Source organism: Marmota monax, unplaced genomic scaffold (assembly GCF_021218885.2).
Source record: "Marmota monax isolate L192 unplaced genomic scaffold, Marmota_monax_Labrador192_F-V1.1 WCK01_AAM20220418_F8-fsc00008, whole genome shotgun sequence".
NCBI lineage: Eukaryota > Metazoa > Chordata > Mammalia > Rodentia > Sciuridae > Marmota > Marmota monax.
In genome coordinates this window covers 22,347,501-22,374,044 of record NW_026694432.1, presented here as the reverse complement: position 1 = coordinate 22,374,044, position 26,544 = coordinate 22,347,501, and the positions used below count along the sequence as shown (strand labels likewise).

Genomic DNA, 26,544 nt, shown 5'->3' with positions numbered 1-26,544 from the left:
AACATAGGAATAAATCACATTAAATATATGCAGTCTAAAATATCAGAAAAAAGACACAGATGGTCAGGTTAAGTAGGAAAGAAAGACCCAACTCTTGGCTGCCTGTAAGAAACAAACTTTAACTATAAACCCAGAAATCAGTTAAAAGCAAAAGAATGGGGGCTTTCGGTGAGAACTTACACTGAGTTTTAGGAATCAAAGAAGACAAGATCTCTTACACAGCTAAAATTTGAGGACTGTGATTCTTAACAGATACACGGAAATAACAAGTCTGCCTTTTTGTTGTTGTTGAGGACCTTCTTCCCAGTCATCACCATTAGGGCAGCAGGAGCTAAGGCAATCCTTCAGGGTGGCTGGTGGACACAACCCAGGATTTGCTATATCCCCACCCAGTGTGCTCTCATGTACTGTCAAGAGCCCTCTTCTCCTGGCACAGACGGGTTATTGAAATTGACTGGACCTTTCTGTATCTTGTTGGTGTGTCTGGAAGGTCTACCAAGGCGTTCGTCCTTCTGTGCAAAGTTGTCCATGTTAGCAAAGTTCTGTGATGCATTCCATTTGTTTGTGGAAAACCTCTGCTAACTCTTCTTCTAAGCACCTAGAACTGCAAAATGCAACATTTGTAGGGACCATTTCACACTGGTATTATCACAGTGGGGTTCTGTTCTATCTACAGGCTGCACTGAGAAATCTTGTTGGGTAGAGGCTGAGCTTCACCAAGTTCTGTGACCCCCAAGTCCCCCGCACTTTGTGTGGTCTTCAGTAGGAGATCTGCGAGAGCTCACTGATGATGTTGCTGACAGAGCTACTTAAAGCTCTGAATTTTATTTTCATCTTACAAATTGAGCTTTACTGGGGTATAACTGATGTACAATAAAAATTCATCAGTGTTGACCCTATCTCAAAATAAAAATTAAAAGGACTGGGTGTGCAGCTCAGTGGCAGAGTACCCCTGGGTTCAATCCCTAATGATACCACCATGATAAGGATATTAAATTTACCTTCATCCCAAGCAAGTTCCCAAGTCCTTCTGCAGTCAGTACCTGCCCCACCTGATAGAAATGCTTTTGGTCATTAAGTACTGTCATGTCTGTCTTTTTTTTCACTTAGAATGACACCTTTGGAAATCTTCCAAACTGTTGCATGTATCATTATTTGTTTCCATTGCTCCAAATCCTCACCAACATTTCCTTCCTCAGTGTTTTTGTTTGTTTGTTGCAGTGCTGGGGATCTAACCTTTTTTTTTTTTTTTTTGGTATTGGGGGTTGAACCCAGGGGTGCTTTACCATTGAGCCACATCCTCAGCCCTTTTTATTTTTCATTTTGAGACAGGAGCTCGATAATTGACCAGGCTGACCTTGAACTTAGGATCCTCCTGCCTTGGCCTCCTGAGTCAATGGAATCATAGGTGTGCCCCACTATGCCTTGCTTAGGTTTAGGTCTTTTTAAAATTCTCAGTGATATTTTGTAGTTAGTGTACAGATACAGCACATATTTTGTTAAATTGAATCTTAGAGGTAAATCATATTTTTGTCATGAAAATGGAATTTTAAAAAATTTCAATTTCCAATTGTTTATTGATAATACATAGAAATAAAAGTAGTTCTATGGGCTGAGGTTGTGGCTCAGTGGTAGAGTACTCACCTAGCATGTTGGAAGCCCTGGATTTGATCCTCAGTACCACACAAAAATGAATAAATAAAATAAAGGTATATGTCCAACTACGACTGAAAAAAATAGTCCTACATATATTATGAATCTCACATTTTTTATGTAACCACTCAATTATCTTTTAAAGAGATTAAAATAAGAATACATGTATTTGATGTTTACCATTTTGGGTGCTTTTTAATCCTGTGTAAATCCGAGATTCTGTCTGGCACCATTGTGCTTCTATCTACAGAACTTCTAGTAGCATTTTTTGCAAAGCAGATCTTCTGATAACACACTTTCTAGGTTTTTGTTTGTTTGAAACGGTCATCATTTTCTTTCATTTTTTTGAGAGTTATTTTCACTGGCCCATTGGATTCATCAGGTTTTCCCCCTACTATCAACTCTCCCTAGCACTTTAAAATATATTCATCCATTATTTTCCAACTTGCATAATTTTTTATGAGAAGTCTATTATAATTCTTCTCCTCTGTAAGTAATATGTCTTTTTAAAAAATATATTTGGGGCTGGGGATGTGGCTCAAGTGGTAGCGCGCTCGCCTGGCATGCGTGCGGCCCGGGTTCGATCCTCAGCACCACATACAAACAAAGATGTTGTGTCTGCCAAGAACTAAAAAATAAATATTAAAAAATTAAAAAAAAAAAACCAATTAAAGACTTCAATTAAAAAATAAATAAATAAAAATTAAAAAATAAAATAAAAAATATATTTGGTTAATTTAGTTGTAGGTCGACACAATACCTTTTTTTTTTTTTTTAATTTACATGTGGTGCTGAGGATTGAACCAGGGCCTCACACGTGCTAGGCAAGTGCTCTTCGGCTGAGCCACAACCCCCGGCCCATTAATATGTCTTTTTATTTACCTATTTTTAATCTTTTGTTTATCACTTTTATACAGCAATTTGATGTTTTCCAATTTTTTATTGTGTTAAAATACACACAGCATAAAAATTAACCATATTAACCATTTCCATATCTTTGAGATTTTAAAAAAATTTCAAGTGATTATTATTTTAATTGGAAACAATATCTTAACCATTTCTAAGTATACAGTTCAGTGGAATTTGGAATTCAATTCATAATATTGTGCAACCATCACCACCATGTAGCTCTATAAATCTTTCATCTTGCAGAAGTGAAACTCTCCTTGGTGTTTAATACAAGATGGTACTTCCTTCATATTCCCCACTCCCAGGCTGCCACCGTTCTACTTTCTATGATTTTAATTACTCTAATTACCCCTCGGCCATTTGATTTAATGGCATAATTTTCTTTAATGCTTTTAAATGTTTGGGCTCCACTGAACTTCCTGAATCTATACACTTATAGTTTTCATCAAATTTGGAAAACTTTCAGCCACTGGTTGTTTCTGTTTTGTTTTGTTTTTTCATTTTTATTTTTACTTTTTTAATCTTTTATTTTTCAGTGACTGTTTTCTCTTTTTTTCTGCTTTCTCTCTCCTTTCCTATACTGTTATGTCCTCAGCCCCCCCCACACACCTCTCTCTCACCTTCCATAGTGTCTAAGCTTCTGCATATGCTATCAATTGAACTTTTATTTTGTTTTAAAAACAATTTTTTAAGTTAAAAAAAAAGCCTCTTCCATTCCTAGCCTCATCATGTTCCTGTTTTCCTTTACGTCCTTCAGCATATTTGTAAGATTTATAATAGTTGCTTTAAGGTCCTTTTCTGCTAGTTCTAGAATCTCTGCCATTTCTGGGACTATTTTATTGATTGGTTATTCCCCAGCATGTGGGTCATATTTCTCCATGTCTTCTCATGGCGATTTTGTATGGGGACTAGATATTGTGAATTACATTGCTGAGTGATGCCCTGTGATGTATTCTTGAAAAGAATGTTGTACTCCCCCGCCTCTGGCGTACTTCTCAGTAACTTATAGATGATCCTTCCAGGATTTCAAACTCTGAAAGGTGCAGAGCACCTTTTTTTCTGGGAACTACTAGGGCATGCGCTTCTGTGACTCTCCCCAGCCCCTCTCTAATCCAATGCCTCTCCATTCTGGTTCATGGGAACATGAAATGTTACCGTTCTGAGTAGCCCCAGAAAGTGCTCAGCCTGCTGCCCTCTGCCCCAGTCTTAGTTTCTTTTCATGCATGAGCAGAGTATTACTCAGCCGAAGACTTGGGGAGACCCCTCTTTAGATTTCTGAACTTTTTTTGTCTGCAGCTCCCCACCTCTGGTATTCTAGCTTGTAAATTCTGGATTCTTTAGCCTCCCTGAAACTCTGATCTCTAACTCCTTCTGTTAGTCAGCTTTCTGTCACGGTGACAAAATACCTCAGATAATCAACTTAAAAGGAGGAAAAGCTTATTTGGAGTTACAGTTTCAGAGGTTTCAATCCGTAGCTGCTTGGCCCTTCACTCTGGGCCTGTGGCAGCACCTTACTCCATGGTGGGAACACATGGCAGAGGAGGCCTATTCACTCATGGCAGATGGGAAACAGGAAGGGACCAGGGGCCCAATATCCTCTTCAAGAGCACACCCCCAGCTGTTGAGAGCCACAGCAGAAGGGGCCCCAGCAAACTTCCAGCAGCCAGCAAACTTCCAGCTGCCGGCTGATGATTGGCTCACAGCAGCCCCAGCAACATCTAGCTGATTGGCTCCTCTGCGCTGATGCTCATTGGGCTGTTTCCCTGCCCTTTCAGACCACGGAGCTGCTCATTGGGGGACTTTTTTGGCTCCGCCCACATGACCCAGCCAATCGGCCTCAAGAGCAGGAGGATTGTGGGAGGTGGAGAGAGGCTTGTTGGAGAGAGAGGCTTGTGGGAAGCCGGTGGTGGCAGTTGGGGCTCTGAGGGTTTTTCCTGAGAGGCTGTTTTGTTTGGCGTGTGTGGTTCTAAAAATAAACTTAGTTTCTTTTGACAAGTGGCTCCTGATTGTGCCCAGCCAGACTGCGGCACCTAGCGACCAACTCCTTCATTAGGCCACTGCTCCTAGAGGTTCTGCTACCTTCCGATAGTGCCGGTCTGGGAACAAAGCCTTCAACACATGGGCCTTTGGGGTGCATTCAAGATCCAAACTGTAGCACCCCTCAACTCAGAAATCCAGAATTTCTTTGTATCACTCCCTCCACCCTTATAATGTGGCCTGGAAACTGTCTGCAGTCTTAGTGGGGACGACTGTAGGGCTCATTTTGCTTTTCTAGCCTCAGGAATTGCTGTGTGGCACTGCCTGTTCTCTGACATCTAAAAAGAGTTTACACATTGGTCTATTTTTTAGTTGTGATCAGCACAGACAGTCTAATTTCCAGGGTTCATTTTTTCATGAGTGGACTTGGGGTTAATCTTGCCCACTCCCCGGTCCCGAACTTATACCATTTGTAAATACTAATGAATGAAGGATTAAATAAATAATTTTATGCTAAGCTAAACCCCCTCCCCCAGGTATCTGTTCCTTACTTTATTCTGTCACCTTCAGCCACATTTCTCAACCTTCATTGGTTGGTAATCTATACTAAGAATTTAATATTTAATTGAATTACTTGGTATTACCCTCCAAGAAATTAAGAGATTCAAAATAACAGAAAAAAAATCAATAATGATCACAGCACAATCGCCACTCCATTGTAACAATATCTTTAACGGTCTAGAAAAACAACCCCGTTCACAAACCCTTCAATGCTGATTGTTTCAATAAGAACCATCCTCTTCCCTAACTTCAATAAGACTGTTACTAAAAAAAAATGCATCAGTATTCTAGAATTATGGGTGATTAAAATTATTCTCTTATTGGGGCTAGGGTTGTGGCTCAGTGGTAGAGTGTGCGACTAACGTGGGTGAGGCACTGGGTTTGATCCTCAGCACTACATAAAAATAAATAAATAAAAATAAAGGCATTGTGTCCACCTACAATTAAAAAATATTTTTTAAAATTATTCTCTTATTATAATAATAATGCATCTAAATTATCAAAATGTTGCAAAATTGTTAGAAATTACGGAAATGTTCAAAACAATCGCTATCCCTGTCACCCAACGACAGCACTGCTACCTCCCAGCCCTCCCCAACCTACCTGGGAAGTCGAGAGGGGAGTTGGTGCAACCCAGGTGTGGACGGAGCACTGCTCAGGGGTGCCTCACTGGGGTACTTGTTTGTACAACTGTACATGACAGGTTGTCACGGGCCTAGAATCTGAGAAAGAGCAGTGAAGATATACCTTCCTCCTGACCAACTCATAGATTTAAGCAATTCCCAGGCGCAGCAGTCAAGGGTATCCAGTCCTGCGTTCAGGGTTCTAGTCCTGCCACTAAATAGGTCTAGTTTTCTGGGCTCATTTCTTCCTTCCTAAACTGGAAAGGATGAGAGCACATTCCTCTCAGGACACTTGTGAGGATTAGCATGATGATTCACTGAAGCAGTTGATGCAGCCCGACCTCAGGAGGCTCTTCTAACGTTAGGATTTGATATAAACAGAGACTTTGTACTAACAGCTTCAAATAATAGCTATCATTTATTGAGCACTTATGGCCCCCTGTACAGAGACTTCACACAATCCTTACAGTAATCAAGTGAGGTGTCACCACTGTTTTACACACAAGAGGGCTGAAGTTTAGAGGGAAGCTTTTGGTGACTTGTCCAAGATCCTACGAGGAGTAAGGTGGAATCAGGCTTCAAACCCATGAAGCCTGACCTCTGCTCACAATTGACCTCCAGGGAAATGTCTAAGGTGGCACACACTAAATGTTAACATGCAAAGTTGGACATTTACTACACTTGAGTGACCATGAGAAAAGCTAGATGTTGCATACAGTTCCAAAATACAAAGCAAACATTTGAAACTGTTTTGAATTTTCACAGAATGCTAAGGTTCTTCAGAATGCAGTTTGAAAATTCAATGAGGCATCACTGTTGAGCAGTTCTAATTGCTAGAAAGTTCCTTCCTATATCAAAGTGAATTCCCTCCCCCCCGCCTTTAGCCCACCTGACTTCTAACCTTGGAACCACTCAGAATAAAAATCTTATTTCTCTTCTTCATTGGTGATTTTTCAAAATTTAGGTTTGTGAAATTTTTATGTGTATGTGTGTGCTCTGGGTTATAATGTAAAGTAAGTGCCTTTCTTATTGTGAGTCACAGTGAGATACTCTATATGACTATACTTCAAGAATTTGAAAGCAGTTATTAAGACTAAAGACTAACCCTCTTCCCCCAGGGACGTCTTGGCTTCTGTAATATCTCCCTTGTGGCATGGAGACTACCTGTTCTCACTCTATGGACAACGTTCCTGTCATTAAAATCATCTAGGCTTCTGCTCAAACCTTCTTAGGAATGTCTTCCCTGACCACCCTTTCTTAAGAAGCACCAGCCCATCTGTCTCCAGACCCTTACTCTACTTTATTTCTTTGAAAGCACTTTTCACTACCCAATCTTATTTTGTATATCATTAATTCATTTGTTTATGATCTTCCCAGAACTAGATTCTGTATTTAACTCACATAATTATAACAATAGGCATGCTCTCATTCTACCATCTCTTTTTACAAAAATGTTATTATATAGCTAATTTATGCATTTATACTATAGTATTTTACACATATTACCATAGAGGGTATATCAATATGTACTAAGTATATATTGGCATATCAATATATCATATGTATATAGATAGGTATGTACATTGGTATATCAAGATATATTAGTACATATACTAAGACAGCTATACTGTTACTTTTTGTGGAATTTTATGGAATTTGCCTAAGTAGTTTTGACTACAGTTGATTTTTAACGATTTAGTGATAGGCTATCAAACATCTTGGGAGCATTTTACATTTTTCAAAGCACTCTCAGACTAATAACCCCCTTAGGTATGCTTTTTAGACTGAGAAAGTGTGTCAGAGGGCTGGAAGGCACTCTAGCGGCCGACTAGTGACCATTAGACTGCAGTGTCACCCTTCCGTCTTACATACGGGTAAATCAAGTCCCCAAATAGGAAAGGCATTTGCTGAGGGGCAGCCGATGGTGTGGGTGAACCGGGGGTTAGCGCTCAGCAACCTGCGGCTCTCCTACCACCCGGCACCGGACCCCCCAAACGTTTGTGCACTTGCAAAGGCTGAGGCAAAGGGGTCGGGCGTCCACGCCGCTCACAGGAGCTGGGAGGAGAAGGCGAGCCGCGGGCGGGGACATTGAGGGCACACCTCCGGGAAGGGGCACCGGGATTCCGTACGCACCCGGGGCTGCGGATCTCAGGGGGCGTCCCATGGGCTGCGCCGTGTGCTCCTCCTCAGGACCTCAGGGACCCGCCCCTAACTGGAACCGCCTCCTACCTGTAGGTCAGGGGTATTGAATCTGGACCGCCCAGCCTCCCAGTCGCTATGGCAACCACAGGACTAACATTCGGAGTATCGCCCGCTACGTCCAGCCAATGGTGTCTCCCGTTTCTTGGCCGTGGAAAGTTAATGACCAATCGTCAGAAGCGTTTCAAAATCCGCAGGGAAGCTGCCAGAATTTTAGGGTTCGGGTTAATTATTCGCAAGAGCTGTGGGGGAACTAATTCAGTTTCATCCAGGCGAGTCTTCAGAAATCTTGGGATAGACCAAAAGCCTTAGAATTTGCTCACTCAAAGCTCCCACTTCCAGGAATAAAGCTGAGAATTCACCTCCTTCTAAGCCCTGTTTATGATGCTAGCAAACCACAGAATGTGGGTACGGGGAACTATACCGGGGCGGCCATTTAATAGTCCAAGAGCCCCCCTGCTTCAGAATGGTCACGGTGACCTTGTCACTTCCCTGCTTATTCCGTGGTTCTCTTTAAATGTAGGATGAAATCCGAACAGATTAGAAGCTGTCCTTGGCGCGTTACTCGGATCTCAGCTCCTAGCACCAGCCCCGCCGGCCTTTGGGTGGCTCCTGCCGCATCGCTCTCCCCGCCCTCTCGAGTGTTCTCTCGGAGCTCTCCCTGCTCCGGGATCTGAACCCAGAACTGTTCTTTCTCCTCGTTGAGGTGTCTCCCAAATGTCACTTCTTCGTCTGTAAAATGGGCGTGAGGTCAGTGTCCCTCTCAGAGTTGCTGTGAGGATCTGAACCAAAAAAGCGTGCGCGTGAAAATGCGTGTGCGATGGAGAGCGTTTTGACATCTGCAAAGCTCCACAGAGATGGCATTAGTACAGCTCAACACGGGGGAAAGGGCAGTCGGGTGGAAGGCTCGCGGCCGCCCTTCGGTATTGCTAAGCTGCAGATGTGCTGGGAAGCGCGATGTGGGGCCCAGACAACAGGTGGCACCGGAGGGCAGGACAGGAGAGGTACGTCTGGCTCCCAGTATACTCGAGGACTTGGAGGGGAGCTAGGTCTGGAAGGACGTTTAGGCTTTGGGGACGTGGAATACGGGAATAGCAAAGCCCGGAGGTGGGCGTGAGAATAAGAAGGGAGGACACCTGTCGGGCAGGTGGAGGTGAGCAATCTCCTGAGCTCTCCTGCACTGCCAGAGGGCGGGGAGGAAGGTTGCTCCAACGTTCTTCCTCCGTCCACTAGAGGGGACCCCACCAGGTGAGCGCCCAGCTGGGTCCCCAGGTCTCTCTCCTACGCTTCAAGCAAGCTTAGCGCCGCAGCCAATGGCCGGAGGATGTCCCGCCCATCCCCTCCGCACCACCACTCGCCTGCGTCAAGTCCTCGCCAGCTTCTGACTGACAGGATGCCAGACAAATCAGATTGCGATATTTGAAAGCAAAACACTGCAGCACCCGGCAGCTCCGAGTTGGGAAGGAATTAAGGAGGCTGTGCCTCCGGGTTGTACCAAGAGCCCCAGTCATTTCTCAGAACCCTCGGCCAGGTGGACCTTCGAGCGAACGCCGCCGGTGAGTCACGATTAAGACTGGGAAGAAGGGGACTTGAATTCTGCCTTCGTTTTTCCGGAAAAGCAACGCATTTGTCATCAGCTAATGTCCCTTATCATAAATACCCTCCCTCCTTGCGGCCGCCTGCCTTGTCGGTTTGGGTCCTGTTGCCTCCGGTTTTTTTTTTTTTTTCTTTCCCTTCCCATTTTCATCGAAGATGAGAGGAGAGTGGGCACGGGCTTGCCTTAGTGACGGTGATGCTGGGCTTCCAGGAAGCGAAACGCAGTAACTTTGCCACCGTGACTCTTGTGCATGCATCCTGGAAATAGCAGTCGGAGTTAGCAGGTGGGATGAGGGGAGGCATTCTCAGTCTTCGCCGCCCGCCGGCTGCTGGAACCCAGGTGTGGAGTAGTATCCAGGTCCGTGGGAGGGGACTGAAGCGTGGAGCCCTTTCATGAGCCAAAGCCCAGGAAAGGGAAAGCTTGGCACGTAATTGACACTCGCCAGCCAGAAGCTGAATCGTCAGGTGGTGGGAAAGAGCATGTTTTATTTATGTTTTCATTTAGATCCAAATTCTAATACAAACCCTGCCTTAGCGGGCACAAGCCAGGGTTCTTCCCTCTTAAGAACCTGCTCTTGAGACTGCTGAAATAATTCATTGAGATCAGAGGTGTGTGTGTGGGGGGGTGAAGTGGAAGCAAGCACCTAGCAAGTTCTGTATTTCTTGGGTCAATGACCGTGTGCTCTAACCGTGGGGTGCCTGGCAACACAGCATTGGCTGCTTGCCTCTTGGACATATGTTAGTCCTGGAAAAGTACTTTGAAATCAGGAAAAGAGAGCCACCAGGCAAAGAATGGGTGCCTTATAAGGGAGTACAGCTTGCAAAGAGTTCCACAGAGACTTTCAGCCCAAACGCCTTCCCAGCTGAGCAAGATGCTTACCCAGCTTAGGAGACCCTTCTGTGTTTGCAGGAGATGCCTCAGAGGCCAGGGGGTTTCTGAGGCAGAGGGAACGGGAAGCTGCTTTTTAAAAGCCAGTTAAAACCACTACAACCAAAAGCAATACTAGAAAACCAGCTGGCCTAAAGGAGGTTAGGAGGCCTGGATGCCTGCCACCCCCTTCACAGGTCCCCAAGGCCGGTGTGCTTTCTCTGACATCCTGTGGGTGGGGCTGGGCATGTCTGTTTGTTGTGCTCTGGAGCTGTGGCTGATTAGGGTGGGTCAGGCGTTCTTGACTTTGAAGTGACCACAGCACAGCAGCTGCTTAGCAGGTGTGTGTAGGAGTCATTCCCAGACTCTGGACTAGATCTCAGGAGGGAGCAGCCAAACAGGGGTTTCTGCAAGCCTTCCTGGAATCCCAGATCCAGTGCCCCTTCAAGTCCAGATTGGATGCTTCCCAGGGCCTCTCGGGGGCAGAAAGATCCCTACACCACTCTTCCTAAGACTCATGTTATATTAAAAAATGCCAAGGCAAGGATATAGAACTATAACACAATAATGCCTTTCATACACACATAAAAGTCTAGTGAAGAATAATTATGCTTTCCCCATAATTTTGCAAGTCTGGTTATGGGATGTGAGTTATGGCATTACCTGGGGAGTGCATGTCTGTGAATTCTGCCTCAACTGGAGGCATCAGCAGCAGTTCAATTAGGAGGCCCTTTGACAAAGTGAGACTCAGGCCAAATGGCCCTCATGGCTGCCATGGCATGAAGGCCACATCTGGTGTCTCCTGGGTGCTGGACTTGGTAGTCTCCCTATTTCTTAGGCATGTGCTGTTCACAATAGGAACCAGAATTCCTGGACATAGGGTGGGATGGCAGAAGGAACTAGAAGCTATGGGATAGACAGTTTTCTAAAGCCTGGGGGCCTGGCAGAGACGGTGTCTGTTTAACAGACAGTGAGCCCTTAATAACTGTCTCATGGATGGTTACGGGAGAGAACAGGAAGAATATGCATGAGGAAATTAAATGATCAAACTGGTGAGAATAAAATTAAAACTAGTAGCAGCTGACATTGATTAACTGTTTACTGGGCATGCGTTTTACAAGCCTTATTGCAACAAATCCTCACAATAATAAATCCTAACCCATGGGTTAGGAACATTAGTTTCCATCTGTTATAGCTCAGGAAGCTGCCTAAAGAGTTAAATCACCCGGCCAAGGTAAAACATGGCAGATCAAAGGCAATTTAAAATATTTTTATGTTAAATATCCAAAATCACATGAATTTTGTTTGTTTGGAGTTTTTCTTGTGCATATGTTGGGTTTTATATTTTTTATTTCCCTACACTGTGGTAGGGTTTCGGCCGCAGTCCTCGGAACACTAGCATATTTTCTCTTTCTTTTCTGTTTGGTAGAAAAGTTTGAGAAGTGCTGTTAATACCAGTCCAATGAAGTGAACAGGGATGGTCGTCACTGGGGATCCTACTTCTGTCCTTAAGAGCCTATGGAATAAAGGAGGGTTTAAATTTAGGGTATGATAGGAGGAAGCAAGAAGAGTAGGAGAGGGAAGAATTGCCCAAGGACCCAGGAGAAAACTTTTGGGGTGGATGAGCAATGTCAGTCTTCAGGGGGCCAAAGGTATGATACAGTGTCTCAAATGGCCCTGCCTCTCGTGGCCAGTGTGGTCCTGACGCTGCTCTCAGGGAGCAAGGCGGGGACTGTGTTTCGCTCTGCATGCATTTTTAATGTCCCTCTCCACCACTCTAGAGCACAGCACCGTCGTTGTCTGCTTGGGAGAGACAGAAATTGGCTCTCCACTCCGGGAAGCCAAAGAGAAAGCTATAGATCAGCCAGAAGAGCCTCGAGTGCTGTTTGGCGGAGGAGGAGATGGCAGCCGGGAGGAGGTGAGCATCACGGGGAGGATGGCGTAGCGGCACTCCAGGTCCAGGCCGGGCCCTGAGGATGAGCCACTAGAGCGCCATGGACCGAGCCCAGCGCGCAGGACTGCAGCTGCAGCAGCTCCCGCCCACCAGCAGCGCCGCCTCCGGAGGCGAGGTTTCCTTCTCTTACAAGGCAAGGACTTTTCTCTTGGTTTGGGAATTTTGCATTTTTCAAACCAGAAAACAACACAGCGCGGCTTTGACTGGCAGATGTATCCAGGGTGCACGTGCCTGTGGCAGGCAGAAACAGACGGCCCCCACCTATGCAGGGCCACAGGAACCGAGAGAAAGGAAATGCTCATTAAAACCCATAAAAATAGGGAGGTCGAGACACAGCTTAGAAGCAGAGGGGAAGGCAGTGCATTCCTACTTAGAAGATTGGATGCTTTAAAGAATCACGTATTCCAGTAGTTGCAGGCAATCGGTGTTCATGATTTATCTCCTTCGTGTCTTTTTTCTGGTATTATAGTTTCAGGGCCATGTTGTACATGAGGTTTTGGATCTTGGTTGTTTCACTTAATCTAACTTGTAGAATATTTCCCCAGAGCCCTGAGAGTGAGCCAACGCGTGCTTTTTGAATGATTGCCCAATAATCTGTTGAGCTGTTGTAGAACACACTCCCATTGTTGGATATGCAGGTCATTTCTAATCTGGGGTGACTGCAAACGGCCAACATCACAGAATGTAAATCTTTGTGTCCATCTCTGATTTTTTTTCTTATTTTTTAAAAATTCTAATTAGTTATACATGACAGCAGAATGCATTTTGACATATTATACACAAATGGAGCACAACTTCTCGTTCCTCTGGCTATACATGGTGCAGAGTCACTCCAGTAGTTTAATCATACATTTATATAGTGTAATAATAATGTCTCTCTCCTTCTACCGTCCTTCCCATCCCCCAAAGCCCCAACCTTCCCCTCACTCCCTTCTACACAAACCAAAGTTCCTTCCTTCTTCCTTATCCCCCCACCCCACTATGGATCAGCATCTGCTTATCAGAGAAAACATTCAGCTTTTGTTTTTGGGGGGATTGGCTTATTTCACTTAGCATGACATTCTCTAGTTCCTTCCATTTACCAGCAGAAGCCATAATTTCTTCTTTATGGCCGAGTAATATTCCATTGTGTATATGTACCACATTTTCTTCACCCATCCATCTGTTGAAGGGCATTTAGGTTGGTTCCATAGTTTAACTATTGTGAATCGAGCTGCTATAAACATTGATATGGCTGCGTCACTGTAGTATGCTGATTTTAAATTTTGGGGGTATAAACTGAGGCGTGGGATAGCTGGGTCAAATGGTGGTTTCATTTCAGGTTTTCTCATTATTTTCTTATATCCACATAGGTACAATTATTAGGTCAAAGGGAATGAGCCTTTTTAAAATTAAGGGGTTTCTAATGTCAAGTGTCCACATTTCTCAATACCTGTGAGTACAGCATCTTGGATTTTAGGTTTTATTTTTTTTTCCTGGATCAATTGGAGACTGATAATACCCTAGAGCCAGTGAAGAACTTAGACCCCCTCCTTTTATGGACTGGGAAACTGAGGCCGAGAGATGAGAAGTGACATACTGAAGATCACATAGCAAGTTCAGAAGCAGAACTAGAATACTATTACTTCTAGATCACGACAACTAATGTTTATTGAGCTTTGTGCTCTGCCCAGGTACCTGCTAGTTCTCACATGCATTTTCTCAGATAATCTTCACAATAAATAACACTGAATGCAGCCACAGTTTTCCCCATCTGTAAGATGGGCTAATAGTAGTTCTGTCTCCTGGCGGTTGTGGGGATGAAGTGAATTCTCCAGTTGAAGCACTCGGAGCAGTCACTTGTGCACAGTGACCAGGGTTTGCCACGTACTTGCTGTTACCCCTTTGGAGAGGTTATGTGAGGCCCAGAATTTAAACAGGGTCAGGCTGACAATGACACCCTGCTCCTCACCCATGTGCCACAGGGTACTCTCTCCTTCGTGCCTCGACTCCTGGCCGAGTCCCCTCTTTGCTAGAGCACCCTCCAATGTGCTGTGTCACCCCTGCGTGTCAAAGAAGGGTACGAGGCAGGAAGAATAAATAGGGCACTGGGGAAAATCAAAGGCTTTTATCATCTTACTTCCGCCTGACGAGCCGAGCACACTGTGCACACACACAAGCCATCAGATTTGCCTGGAGCTGGGCTCTCTGCAGAGCCAGGATTGACTCGGACCCGGCCGGCTCCGTCATGCCCAGGAGACCTGTGTAGCTGGGACCAGAGTTGGGTCTGTTCTGTGCCAAGGTGACATTTTCTCACCGTTGGTGTCCTGCTCCTTGATCTTCTTTCCATGAAAGCCTGTCATTTCCCCTCCCTGCGCGGCCACCGTATTCTTCTAGGGCTGTGATAGGAAGAGGGTCTTGGCCCAGTCCGTCATCACTGGTGGGTGGTCTCAGGCAAGTTTCGGGCCCTCTCTGTACATCGGTTTCTGTCTCTGTGAAATGAAGCTGCGGAGTTCATGAATTGTCCCCAGTCCTAGCTGGCCACCAGAAGTACCTGGGGGTGCCCTAAAATACACAGGCTTCTCCCCCTTGGGCTCATCTCTGCCTTTCACTCCCTCTTCTTTACCCACCTGCAAATCGTGGCTGAGCATATCTAAAAACCTGGAGTCTACATTATTTTATAAAATGCCTCAGGTGACTTGGATGATCAGCCAGGTGGGGGATTTCTAGAGGAGGTGATCTGAGCTGCTCCCTCCCCCCGCCCAACTTGTCCTGAGAAACTGATGATCTTAGGCTGAAAGCCAGAGACTTTTTTTTTTTTTTTTTTGGTGGTGCTGGGGATTGAACCCAGGCCTTGTGCAGGCGAGGCAGGCACGATACCAACTGAGCTACAGCCCCAGCTCCACCCACTGGATTGGACCCAGGGTCTTGCACATGCTAGACAAATGCCCTTCCACTCAGTTACCTCCCAGCCCAGGGAATATTTTTCTTAACCATTTAATTGAAATATACATACAGAGAAGCGTATAAATCATAGCCCTAGGTGCGAGATTTTAACAAAGAGAGGGCACACGTGACCGTGACCAGCACGCAGATCAAGAGCATTATAGAACCAGAAGTCTCCTTGTTCCCCTCCCAGCCACATCCCTGCCCAGGAGTAACCAACCACCCCTCAAGTCCAAAGGCACAGTGACAGGGGCACAGTCAGGATCCTGGAGGAATTCCCGGGGAATTCCCAGATCCGGCTCAGCCCGAGTGCCCACACCAGGCCTCGCTGAGCGCCTTGATCTGGGAAGAGCAGGAACTGTCCCTGTGCTTTGTGGCTTTCAGAGTCTTAATTAATAGCCGTCGGTGTCCTGAAAGAAGCTGTTCTCTCTGGATCATGCCTGGGCCTCACTTTATAATGACATTGTAGAGAGGCTGGTGCCATCGAAAGGAGATTGTTCCCCAAGAGAAGGGGCCACAGGGGAAGCCACGTGGGGAAGCACCAGGGTGGGTCTGGGTGCACAGATGGCCAGGGAAGGCCCTGCCCAGAGCCTTTGTTGTGATGTCCCAGGGAAGGCAGGGCAGGGCGGGGTGATGTGGAAGGCCTGGCTAACTTGGAAAATTTCCAGAGACTTTGGGACCTGGGGACTTTCCTCAGGTGTCTGGTGCCCAGGTTGATTTAGGGCAGGGGGATACTGACCCATGAGGGTTTGACCCAGGAGCTGGCGGGGGCGGGCTCTGGGTTGGCTGGTCAGCACGTGGAAGGGGCCTCCTGTGCTGGGCTGAGAATTTGCCGGCTTGGGAGGGCCGGTGTCTCCCCCATCAGCAAGGCTGACTGCCAGGTGTCAGGAATCCAGAAAATAAGAAGTTGGTATGATTGGTGAGGAATGGGCACCAAAAGGACAGAGTCTGGGACAACAGAGCGGCTCCCTGATTCCTGGTACAAGCCGTTTTAATCACAAATTCTGTTCCATCACTTATTATGGAACATCTTGGTGCCAGAGCAGAGATAAATCAGTCATGGTGACTGCCAAGGGGCGGAGACTGAGGTGGGCATGGGAACAGCTGGTTTTGAGCCCAGGGAAGTACCAGGTGGGGTCAGGGGAAGAAGATCTGGGTTCACATCCTGATTCTGCTTCTTCCTAGACAAGGGACCCCAGAAGATCTGTGACCTCCTCAGTAGTGTGGTGGCCTTGTCCCCCAGCCACCTGCGTGGACCAGTCCTGACCCTGTGATAGGCACCATAGGCAGAGGGAGGCACTTAGCTCAGAAAGGTCATGGTCACGAGGAGGAGGAAGGGGAAGGCACAGGCAGAGTCGGGAGGTGTGGTTAGCTCTGCCCGGGGAGCGGGGAAGGGCTTGAAGGGGAAGCTCTCCTTCCTCCTTGATTTTTTATCAAGGCTATTTTATTTGCAAGGAATAAAATAAAATTTTATAACTCTCAGAAAAGCTAAGGCAAAGGGGGAATTACTATAAGGCTATGGCGTGGCTCAGCACTCGGAGGGGCCTGGAGGCGGGAACTCAGCTTACACCTGCTTCAGAAGAGGGAAGGCTGACGCCTAGGGTGGGCCACTGCCCACCCTGGTCCAGTCAGTGACCTTTGGGGGAGGGGCTGGCCAGCGCCTGGGACCGTCCAACAAGCATGGTTCCCGGGGCAGCTCTGAGAAGAGGGCTATGTGGGCTGGGGAGGCTGCCCTCCAGGCACCTGTTACTCTTGGGACAGGGAAGCAGTGAGTGGCCCCAAGTCTAGCCTGACTGGTGCATGAAGCCCTGCCCTCCACCCTGCCCAACAGGGCCTGGATTCTGGCTGTGAAGGAGGGTGCTAGAGCCAGGAGGGAGTCTGTCCCAGCAGGTCCCCACACATTCTCTGCCTGGAAGATCGGCCTCAGTTTCTCCTAGGTAGTGACTGTACCCCTGCTGTGTCCGCCAGGTGCTGGGGGAACAGGAGCTACATGGTCAGCAGAGGGGCAGCTTCCCTCAGGGAATCCGGGGGAAGGGGAGGGTGGAGATACTTAACACCACCAGTACCTCTCCTTCAAGACAGAATTTGGCATAAAAGAGAGCTCCGGCAGGTGTCAAGAGCATGGACCTTGGACTCCCCAAGACCTGGTTTCAGATCCGGCCCCGTTGCTCTCTGCCATGCCGACTGGGAGCGTCCGTCAGCCTCTGCAGGCCAGTTTCAAACCCATCCTGCAGGGTGGCTGTGAGGGCTGGGAACGGGTGGCCTGTGCCATTCCCTCCTTCTGCGGCAAACCCCACCGTACTTCCAGCTCTGCTGCAGGATCGATCACCTCTTCCACGAAGACCTTCTCAGGCTTCTTGGCAGGAAAATACAGGCTCTTTATCCACAGCCAACTAATAATTACTGTCATAACAACACTAGTGAGCATATGCCAAGTGTTGACTGCTATGTGATGGCGCTCATCCTCTCAGAAGCCCCTTGAGGAGACCCCCATTTTACATGCGAGGAAACTGGCACTGAGAGGTCAATTAACTTGCCTGAGGCCACACAGTCAACAGGTAGTAAAGCTGGGGTTCAAATCAAGTCTATGCACTGCCGAGGTCTTTGGTCCCAGATGCCACTCTGTGCTGCTCATGTTGTGCCAGGCGCTCTGTGAGACCCTTCCCACTCCCTGACATTCGTGATTAAATGTGGAAATGACAACCTCAGGGAAGGTAATGACTCACCTGCCAGAGAAGGTAAGCATCAGGGAGGTGGCCCGAAGCCAGCGTGCAGGTGTGGCTGGGTCTGCTGAGCCAGACCTGTGTGCCCCTTGCATTTGGATACCAGCTGCCTCCGGGCAAGCCAGGATGCAGGACTGTGTACTCACCAGACTCCAAAGCCCAAGGCGTTGTGGGAGGTCAGTTTAAACTGCAAGTGATGGCTGGTCTTGTCACCACCGTGTTTAAATGGAGGCTCTTGGTGGCACATCGCAGCAGTGGCTGCTCTGAGCTGAGGTTCTACTTGGAATCCAGTATCCACACAAGGTTTGCTCTCTCCGACTTTGGGCTGCCTTCCTGAGGACAGTTTATTCTTGCAGAGTTATAGGTGGTAAAAGATCAGTTCTTGGGTAAGAAAATATCAGAGCCAGAAGGGCCCTTGGAGTTGTTAGTAGTGATGATAAAGGCTTGTGTCAGTATTGGCCATATCATGTGACGTTGCCACCCGTGCCCTGCTCACATGACTGTGAGGGTTCGTGTTATATGAGTGCAGTGACCCTAAATCCTGGCGTGTGCTTCATGCCCATGTACTGAATACAGCCCTTGCCTTCCCCAGGTGTCCCATGTGGGCGATGTACAGTTACCCTAAATATGGGGATCCAGATAGGTGGGAGGCCTCACTGCCCGGCCAGTGGAACACAGTGGGCCAGAGTGGTATGGGAGGAGCCGTGCTCAGCCTGGCCTGCCGCAGGCTCCGTCGCCACTTTGGCCTGGTCCTGAGCCTCCTCAACTACCAACCCGCACGAGGAGCATGGCATTTGCTCCCACCTGGATGGACAGTTTGGACTGAGCTCTTACCTCTTCCCAGGAAAACTGAGCAATGGTCAGGAACTGGATCAGGTGTTTCCCCAGAACCATCTGCCCATCTGGCATTGCAGGGACAATGTCAGGGACAGAGATGTCCCAGGTGAAGACACTGACCTGTGTTCCCTAAGAGGCGGTTCTTACCACCCAGACCCCTGGCTGGGACCTGCTTATTCCTGTCTGCACCTTTTCCTAAGAGAGCCCTGACTCCAAGGTGGAATCCTGACTTCAAGGTCAAATTCAGGTTCTGGGTTTGCTCACAAGCGCCTCCCACTTCAAGTAACCTCCGTGAGAACAGAGTTACCCTTGGCAAGCGAGGAGGCCAGCAGGTCCCCAGGAGGAAGCTCTCCAGGGCTGCCCTGTCCTTCCCTTGCTGTCCCCAGAACTGCCAGTCTCACGGTTTCAGGCTTGGAGGAGAAATTTGCCGGCGGGATTCTCCTGAACTTCCAATCGCCCTGCGCCGGACCTGGAGGGTGGCTGAGAGGTGTGTGTGCAACCTGTGTGACCCTGGGAGGTGGCACCTTCTTTGCCAGACTTTAAATGCTCATAAAATGGAACCAGTCACCACTTCACAAGGGTTTGGGGGCATAATTAGCCTTGATGAGGCCCTTGGAGAGGCCTGTGCGGAAGCCATGAGTTATGTCTGTCACCAGTCACAGCTGTCCCTACCTGGTTTAATGCTGTAGAAATGGCTTTTAAAAGAAACCTCCCCTGCCCATGTCATTGGTGAGAACACCACGCTTACAAGTGGGGTTACGTTTTTCCTAGTTTACTTTGTCCTCTCTGAAAGGTCCCTCAGCACCATGGAGACTGGAGCGTCATCGTCACCAGGAGGCCAGAAGTCAGACTTGCAGTTTCAGGTCCTCCTGTCCTTACCCCCCTTAAGTTATTTTGCTTCTCTGAGGCTCACTTTGTCCTCTGTGAGCCCCCTCCACTGTGTGCGCTCAGAACAGGAGCACAGCTGGGCGCAGTGGGGGACCCCCGTGTGCCCGCCACTCAGGAGGCTCAGGCAGGAAGATCACTTGAGCCCAGGAGTGTGAGGCCAGCCGAGGCGACACAGGAAGGTCCAATATTAAAGACAAATACAGGAATTGGAATTGTACCACCTCACAGGGTTGTTAGTGGCCCAGAGGTGCCCAGAGAGGACCTTGTGCCAGCCGGTCTCTGAGCGCTCTGTACATACCAGCCGTCATCATCCTGGCAGCCATTTGACTGGGAACGTTTTGCTCTAGATTGGCTTATCCCCGTGCACTGTGAAGTCTCCATTTCGAGTCCCACCCGTCACCAGTGCCCTCTGTGAAATGGCATTGCCATGTCTCTGAGGCAGGGGGTCCCTTCCCTTGCTCAGCTGTCCTCCATTGGTGGCGAGTCAAGGGCACCTGCTCGGCCTGCCTCCTGGAGTAGCCGGCATGGCGTCGGAGGGGGGCACGGACTGTCTGAGCAGAACATAAACTGGCCATCAGTCTGTTCCAGGTGGAACCATTTTTGGAGGTCAAAGGTGGCCAGAGATGGGCGTTTTCATGTGGTCACCTTAACCCTCAGAGCTGAAGTAAGTCCTTTCTTCAGATCACCTCAGGAAGTCCCTGAGGCAGCCCAGAGGGAGGGCAGTCCCTGTCCTGCCCACCGGCAGAGGAGGAGGAAGCCAGGCCTCAGGAAGGAGCCCCGTAGCCGCTGCCCTGTGAGCCCCAGTGGCTCCCTCACTCCCAGAGCCTGTTGTGGTTCTCCTTTGTCTCCCGCAAAGGCCGCTGCGAGCCGGACATGTTCATGGAACGGGAAGCAGAGTTCCTTTGTCATCTGCTGCCCCAGGAGCTCAGTGCTAGGGCTGGCCCCAGCTCCCCGTAGCAACAGCGCCTGCTCCTGGCACAGGCCCCAGGTCCACGGTGGAAGCTCCTTCCAGGTGGCTGGGCTTTGCCCTGCGTCCTCCATCAGGGCCACAGGGAATGGATGGCTTCCTTGAGGTCCTCAAACGTGACCCTGTAAAGAAATAGCACCTGTTTCCTGATACATCTTTTAGTTGCCATCTAAAATTTTTCATTGCAATTTAAAACATTTGCAAAGTATGTAAATACTGGCATCTTTAAAACCGGTTACACATTCCATGCCCAGCACCAGCCTCCCGAAAATCACCCAAACCGTCTCCTCAGCTCTCGGGAAATTTGAACTCATTCTTTTTTTCTCCTTGAATTTGTATTCCCCTTGTATTTCCCTCACAGAATTTTATCTCAGAATTCTGTCTTTTAACACTTAAAAGTTTTATGGGCACCCATCAAACTTCAGACAAGCTAAATTTAGGAGGGTTTATTTGAGCAAGGAGTGCCTCATGCATGGGGCAGCGCTCAGAACCAGAAGGGGTTCAGAGAGCTCCGGGGTGGCAGCAGGAACAGTGGGTTTGTGGGTTGAATGCAGAAGCAAAGTAAAGAAACCACCTGATGGGCCCTGCATGGCAGTTGGCCTCTAGTTAGAAGTGATTCACTGCTTCTGATTGGTGGAATTAAGTTCCATTTTACTTTGGTTTGCTTATCCCAAGGTGCTGGAGCTGGCTTAGCCTATTGGCTTTCCAACTAAGAATAATTTTTAACACTTGCCATAAGGAAAAATGTAGAGTATTTCATCAATTTCATTTTTTAAAATTTCCTTCAGCAGCTAGGGAGTCTGAGGCAGGAGGATCTCCAGGTCAAAGCCAGCCTCAGCCACTCAGCGAATCAGCGAGACCGTTTCTAAACAATATTAGAAAGGGCTGGGGATGTGTGGCTCAGTAGTTAAGTGCCTCTGGGTTCAATTCTTGGTATAAAATTTTTTTTCCCTTGGATTTGAGGTTCATAAGGGTTGATTCAGTCAAAAGATCCTCTTTATTGTCCCATCTGGATATAAGCAATTGATTAATGGAATATAAAGTTTTATGATAATTTTGAACCCAAACAGTGTGTTAGAATTGAGTATCTGAATTGCTAGAAGGGGGTAGAGCTCAGTGTCCGTTCTATCACCAGTTTGGTTTCTGTGGCTGGAAGTACTAACAGGTTCTCTCACACTGCTGTAAGTCCCTGGAATGGAAGAGTGACATTGTAGCTGCATTGCTGAATTGTTTGAACGCCTTCCAAGTTCTGTGCAAAAAAAAAAAAAAAAAAAATCACAGTGATAAACCACCTTTATCAGCCAGCCAGCTAAAAGTATGATTAGGGCCTCCTTCATTTTTGTTCAAATCAAAGTACTGGACACACCTAATTTAACATAGACTTTGTTTTTCTTTCACCATTTCTGTGAAATTTATCAAAAAGGCATTCCCAGGGCTGGGGACATAGCTCAGCTGGTAGAGTGCTCACCTTGCATGCACAAGGCCCTGGGTTCATCCCCAGCACTAAAAAAAAAAAAAAAAAAAAAAAAGCATTACCAGTTAAGTCAGTGACTTTCTTCACTTGAGGCACCTTGGTTGGCCTGCTGTGTCCAGAAAAGTCTGCGGGAAGTGAGACGTGGGAAAGTTGACTTGCCGAGACTCGTGGAGGTGGGAGAGTGGAAGCCCCCCAGGCGACAGGCCCACCTCCAACATCCTCCCTGGACACTCTGGCTTCCCTTCGTCCTCCCTGGACCCTGCCTTGCCTCCCAGTGCCCTGGAGCCCATTTTCCTGGGTCTTGTCCCCTCACACTGGCCACCGTTCTGGTCCTCAAAGGTCCTATTCTCATTTCCCTCTCAGGAGCCCCCCCACGGTTGTGGAACGGCTTACCCCACCCGGCCCCACCTCTCTAGACCTCAGCAGCACCCCCCCAGACACTAGGTCAGCCTGCATTCCTAGAGCACCCTGTGCCTCTAAGCTCCCAGGTGGCTCTGCTCGCAGTGAGATTAAATAATCAGCTATATAATATACACTGCATGAGGACGGGGACAGGGCGTGACATTTGTATTCGGTGCCTGGCACACAGTAGGCCCCAACGATAGCACCTGGAATCTGCCCTTCCTCCCTTCGATGCATGCCACCTGCTTGTGCTCATCTCTGACAGGTGGTACAATTGTCGGTCGAGCCTGGGAGACTGAGCTCAGGACCAGCCTTGATCTTACCTGCTGTTTATTGAGCGCACCAGGCTCAGTTCCACAGCTTACGTGTTACACAGTTTGACTTGATAGTTAAGAGCCGGGCCCTGGGGTCAGACCACTGGGGTCCCATCGTGCTTCATCCGCTTACCAGCGACTCCTCCCACCTGTGTCTGTTTCTTCCCTGTGGAATGAGGTGGCAGCAAGTGGCTGTGAGGATTGACTGAGGTAATGTGTATGAAGTGCCGAGTAAGTGTTGTTGTCTGTCATTATCATTATCATCATCGTCTACAAGAAGCCTGGTCTGCCAGTTGCCAAAATCTGAGCTCTTTACTAGTCCTGACCACCTCCCACTAGCACGTGCCAGCTCCTGGGAGGGCCTCAGGCGTCCTGCTGTTGGCTGATAGCTAATGCCTATCGAGGGCTCTGGGGAGTCCTGCAGTAAAGAAGTCCGTTTCCATGAACCTGACAGTTTGTGCCAGGAATTGTGCTACGTGGTGTTCATGGGCTAGTCTTGTTTATTCTTGCAACAGCCTGGGAGTCAGGACTCTTAATAACACCACTTTACAGATAGGAGAGGGAGGCCAATCACACTGCCAGGAGGGATCGAGGTGGGATTTAAGGCAGGATCCCTCTGACCTCACAGCTGCTCTGGGCTGTGCAGGAGCACTTCCTGGGAATGTCGTTTCCTCCCAGAGTTCCCACGGAACCCTGCAGGTGGACTTCTGCTGTGTCTCCAGTCCACGAATGATGGACTGTGTGTTTGAAACGCTCTGTCTTGGGCCAGGTGCCACATGGCCATAGGAAGGAGCAGCCAAGCATGAGAAGTCACCGGGGATGGAAATCTTAGAGCCTGCATTTTATTTTAATTAAAGCCCTTTCAATGCTGCCTCTGCCACATGACCCAGAGCCAGGGAGTTAGACTTTGTGCCCAGTGTGGATTCCTTCTTTGAAATCCTCCTCTTCACTGGAACTGTCTTGTGACATGTGCCACATTTACCTTTACCACCATTTATTTGTGCATAGATTAGGCCACTTAGGGAACATAGACCAAGTTCCTCACCAGGAGCAGGCACACACCTGTAATCCCAGTGCCTTGGGAGCTGAGGTAGGAGGATCGCAAGTTCAAAGCCAGCCTCCACAATTTAGTGAGGCCCTGAGCAACTAAGAGAGACCCTGTCTCAAAGTAAAATATAAAGCCAGGCGTTGTGACGCATGCCTGTGATCCCAGAGGCTTGCAAGCCTGAGGCAAGAGGATCGAGAGTTCAAAGCCAGCCTCAGCAAAAAAGCGAGGTGTTAAGCAACTCATTGAGACCCTGTCTCTAAATAAAATACAAAATAGGGCTGGGGATGTGGCTCAGTGGTTGAGTGCGGAGTTCAACCCCCAGTACCCCTAAAATAAATAAAATATAAAAAGAGCTAAAGATGTGGCTCATTGGTTAAGCTCCCCCGGGATTCAACCAATGGTACCAAAAAAAAACCCAAAGTTCCTTCTGTTAATCAACAAGGACTCCAATTGGATATCGTTTTAAAATGACAGGGTTGCAGAATTCTGTCCACTCCTGGAAGGTGGTTACCTTTTAAAAGGTAATGAAGAAATCTGTGACAATAATAGCATAATGGGGGTGAGAAATGGAGCTATATAGGAGCAAAGTTCTGTATGCTGCTTAAATTGGTATTAATGTAAGCTGAATTGTTTAAAAAAATTAAGATGCTCATTGTAATCCTCAGCACAGTCACTAACGAAATAACTGAAAAATAAATAGTAAAAGAAAAAATAAGAGGCTGGCATGGTGGCCTGTAATCCCAGTGACTCAGGAGACTGAGGTAGGAGGATTACAAGTGCAAAGTCATCCTCATGAACTTAGTGAAACCCTGTCTAGAAATAAAATAGAAAGGGCTAAGGATGTAGCTCAGTGGAAGAGCACCCCTGGATTCAATTACCTGTTCCACTGGAAAATATAGCTGTATAATCAAGGGAGGCAGTAATGGAGAAACTGAGGAACAGGAAGACACAGGCATAGAGAGAATAGTAGTAAAATAGCAGAATCACCCATTATGTTAAATAAAAAAGGATTAAACTTCCAATTAAAAAGCAGATGGGCTGGGGATGTGGCTCAAGCGATAGTGCGCTCGCCTGGCATGCGCAGGGTGCTGGGTTCGATCCTCAACACCACATAAAATAAAATAAAGATGTTGTGTCCACTGAAAACTAAAATATTTTAAAAAAATAAAGCAGAGACTGGCAGAACAGATTTTTTAAAAGTATGATCCAAGTATATGCTATCTACATAAGACTTACTTTAGATTCAAAGGCACAAGTAGGGCGGCAGTAATAAGGCATTCCTTGCAAACAGTAACCAAAGGAGAATAAGAGTGGCTGTACTAACATCAAATAGACTTTAAGACAAAGATTGTTATGAGGTTCGAAGAACATTAAATTATAAAAAGGTACCAGGTGTAATGGTGCTCACCTGTAATCCCAGCAACTCAGGAGTCTAAGGTAGGAGTCAGCAAGTTTGGAGACAGCCTCAGCAGCTTAGACTCTGTCTCAAAAAAGAAAAAAGGTCTGGGGCTGTAGCTCAGTGGTAGAGCACCCCGGGTTCAATCCCCAGTCAAAGAAAAAAAAATTTTTTTAAAAGAGTCCGTCTATCAAGAAGATATAACAATCATCAAATATATGTACCTAACAGGGCCCACAAATACATGAAGCCAAAACTGACAGAATCCAAAGAAGACATAGACAATCCCATACAGTTGGAGACACCAATGTCCCACTTTCAAAAATAGACAGAACAATTAGACAGAAGGTCAACAAGGAGGTGGAAAACCTGAGCCGTACTGTAAACCCTCTAGACCTAACAGATATTCAAAATAACAAGACACCAATTCTCAAGTGCACGCGGAACCTTCTCTGAGTTGGAGCATGCATCAGTTCAGAAGACAAGACTCGGTACACTGAAAAGATCAAGACCATTCAAAGTGTGCTTCCTGATCATAAGGGAATGAAATTATATAAGTCATTGACCAAAGGAAATGCACAGCAACAAAATGGGAAAATCACAAATATTTAGAAATTAAACAACACCTTAAATAACCAAGGAGCCAACCAAAAATCACAAGGGGAGAGATTAAAAAATACCTTGAAACAAGCTCATCCTAAAATTCATGTGGAAATGCAGGGGGACCCCCGTAGCCAAAACAATCTTGGAAGAGTAGGACTAGAGTCAGAGGACTCGTACTTCCGGTTTTCAGAAATCACTGCAGAGCCACAGTAATCAAAGCAGTGTGGTGCTGGCCCAAGGTAGACCGGACCCAATGGAACAGAACAGAGCCCAGAGACAAACTCACATCTGCGCTCAACGGATGTTTTTGACAACAGCGCTAAGACCATAAAACGAGCAAAGTGGAGTCTTATCCCATCTGGGTTTCTGTAACAAAACACTATAGACTGGGCAGCTCACTAACAGAAATTTATTTCTCATAGTTCCGGAAGCTGTGAAGTCCATGATCGAGGTGCCACCGATTCTGTGTCTGGGGAGGGCCTGCTCTCTGGTTGACAGATGGCGGCTTCTCCCCGTGTTCTTGGGGTGGAAGAGGCGAGGGATCTCTTTCAGATCCTTTTCATGAGGATCAAATCTCATTTCTGAGGTGCTTCCCAAAGACATCTCCTGAGTTATCTGGGGGTTAGG

The 26,544-nt window shown here is 47.3% G+C and overlaps 2 protein-coding genes across 5 annotated transcripts in view; one reads left to right on the top strand and one right to left on the bottom strand.

Annotated features, from left to right (window-relative positions):
- The window catches only part of Stpg1 (sperm tail PG-rich repeat containing 1), a 41,784-nt gene extending 32,567 nt beyond the window's left edge, over positions 1-9,217 (bottom strand). For 2 of the 3 annotated variants that reach the window (XM_046468789.2, XM_046468793.2), the window contains exons 1-3: positions 7,857-9,217; positions 5,704-5,822; positions 461-604 (exon numbers count right to left, since the gene is read on the bottom strand). In XM_046468789.2, the coding sequence (XP_046324745.1) occupies positions 461-530 (70 nt within the window). In that variant the 5' untranslated portion in view covers positions 531-604; positions 5,704-5,822; positions 7,857-9,217. The remainder of the gene's footprint in view (positions 1-460; positions 605-5,703; positions 5,823-7,856) is intronic. The other variant, XM_046468790.2, reaches the window with a different exon arrangement.
- A 113-nt stretch (positions 9,218-9,330) lies between these two features.
- The window catches only part of Nipal3 (NIPA like domain containing 3), a 45,450-nt gene continuing 28,236 nt past the window's right edge, over positions 9,331-26,544 (top strand). For both annotated transcript variants that reach the window (XM_046468788.2, XM_058571051.1), the window contains exons 1-2: positions 9,331-9,478; positions 12,168-12,473. In XM_046468788.2, coding sequence (XP_046324744.1) covers positions 12,381-12,473 — 93 coding nt within the window. In that variant the 5' untranslated portion in view covers positions 9,331-9,478; positions 12,168-12,380. The remainder of the gene's footprint in view (positions 9,479-12,167; positions 12,474-26,544) is intronic.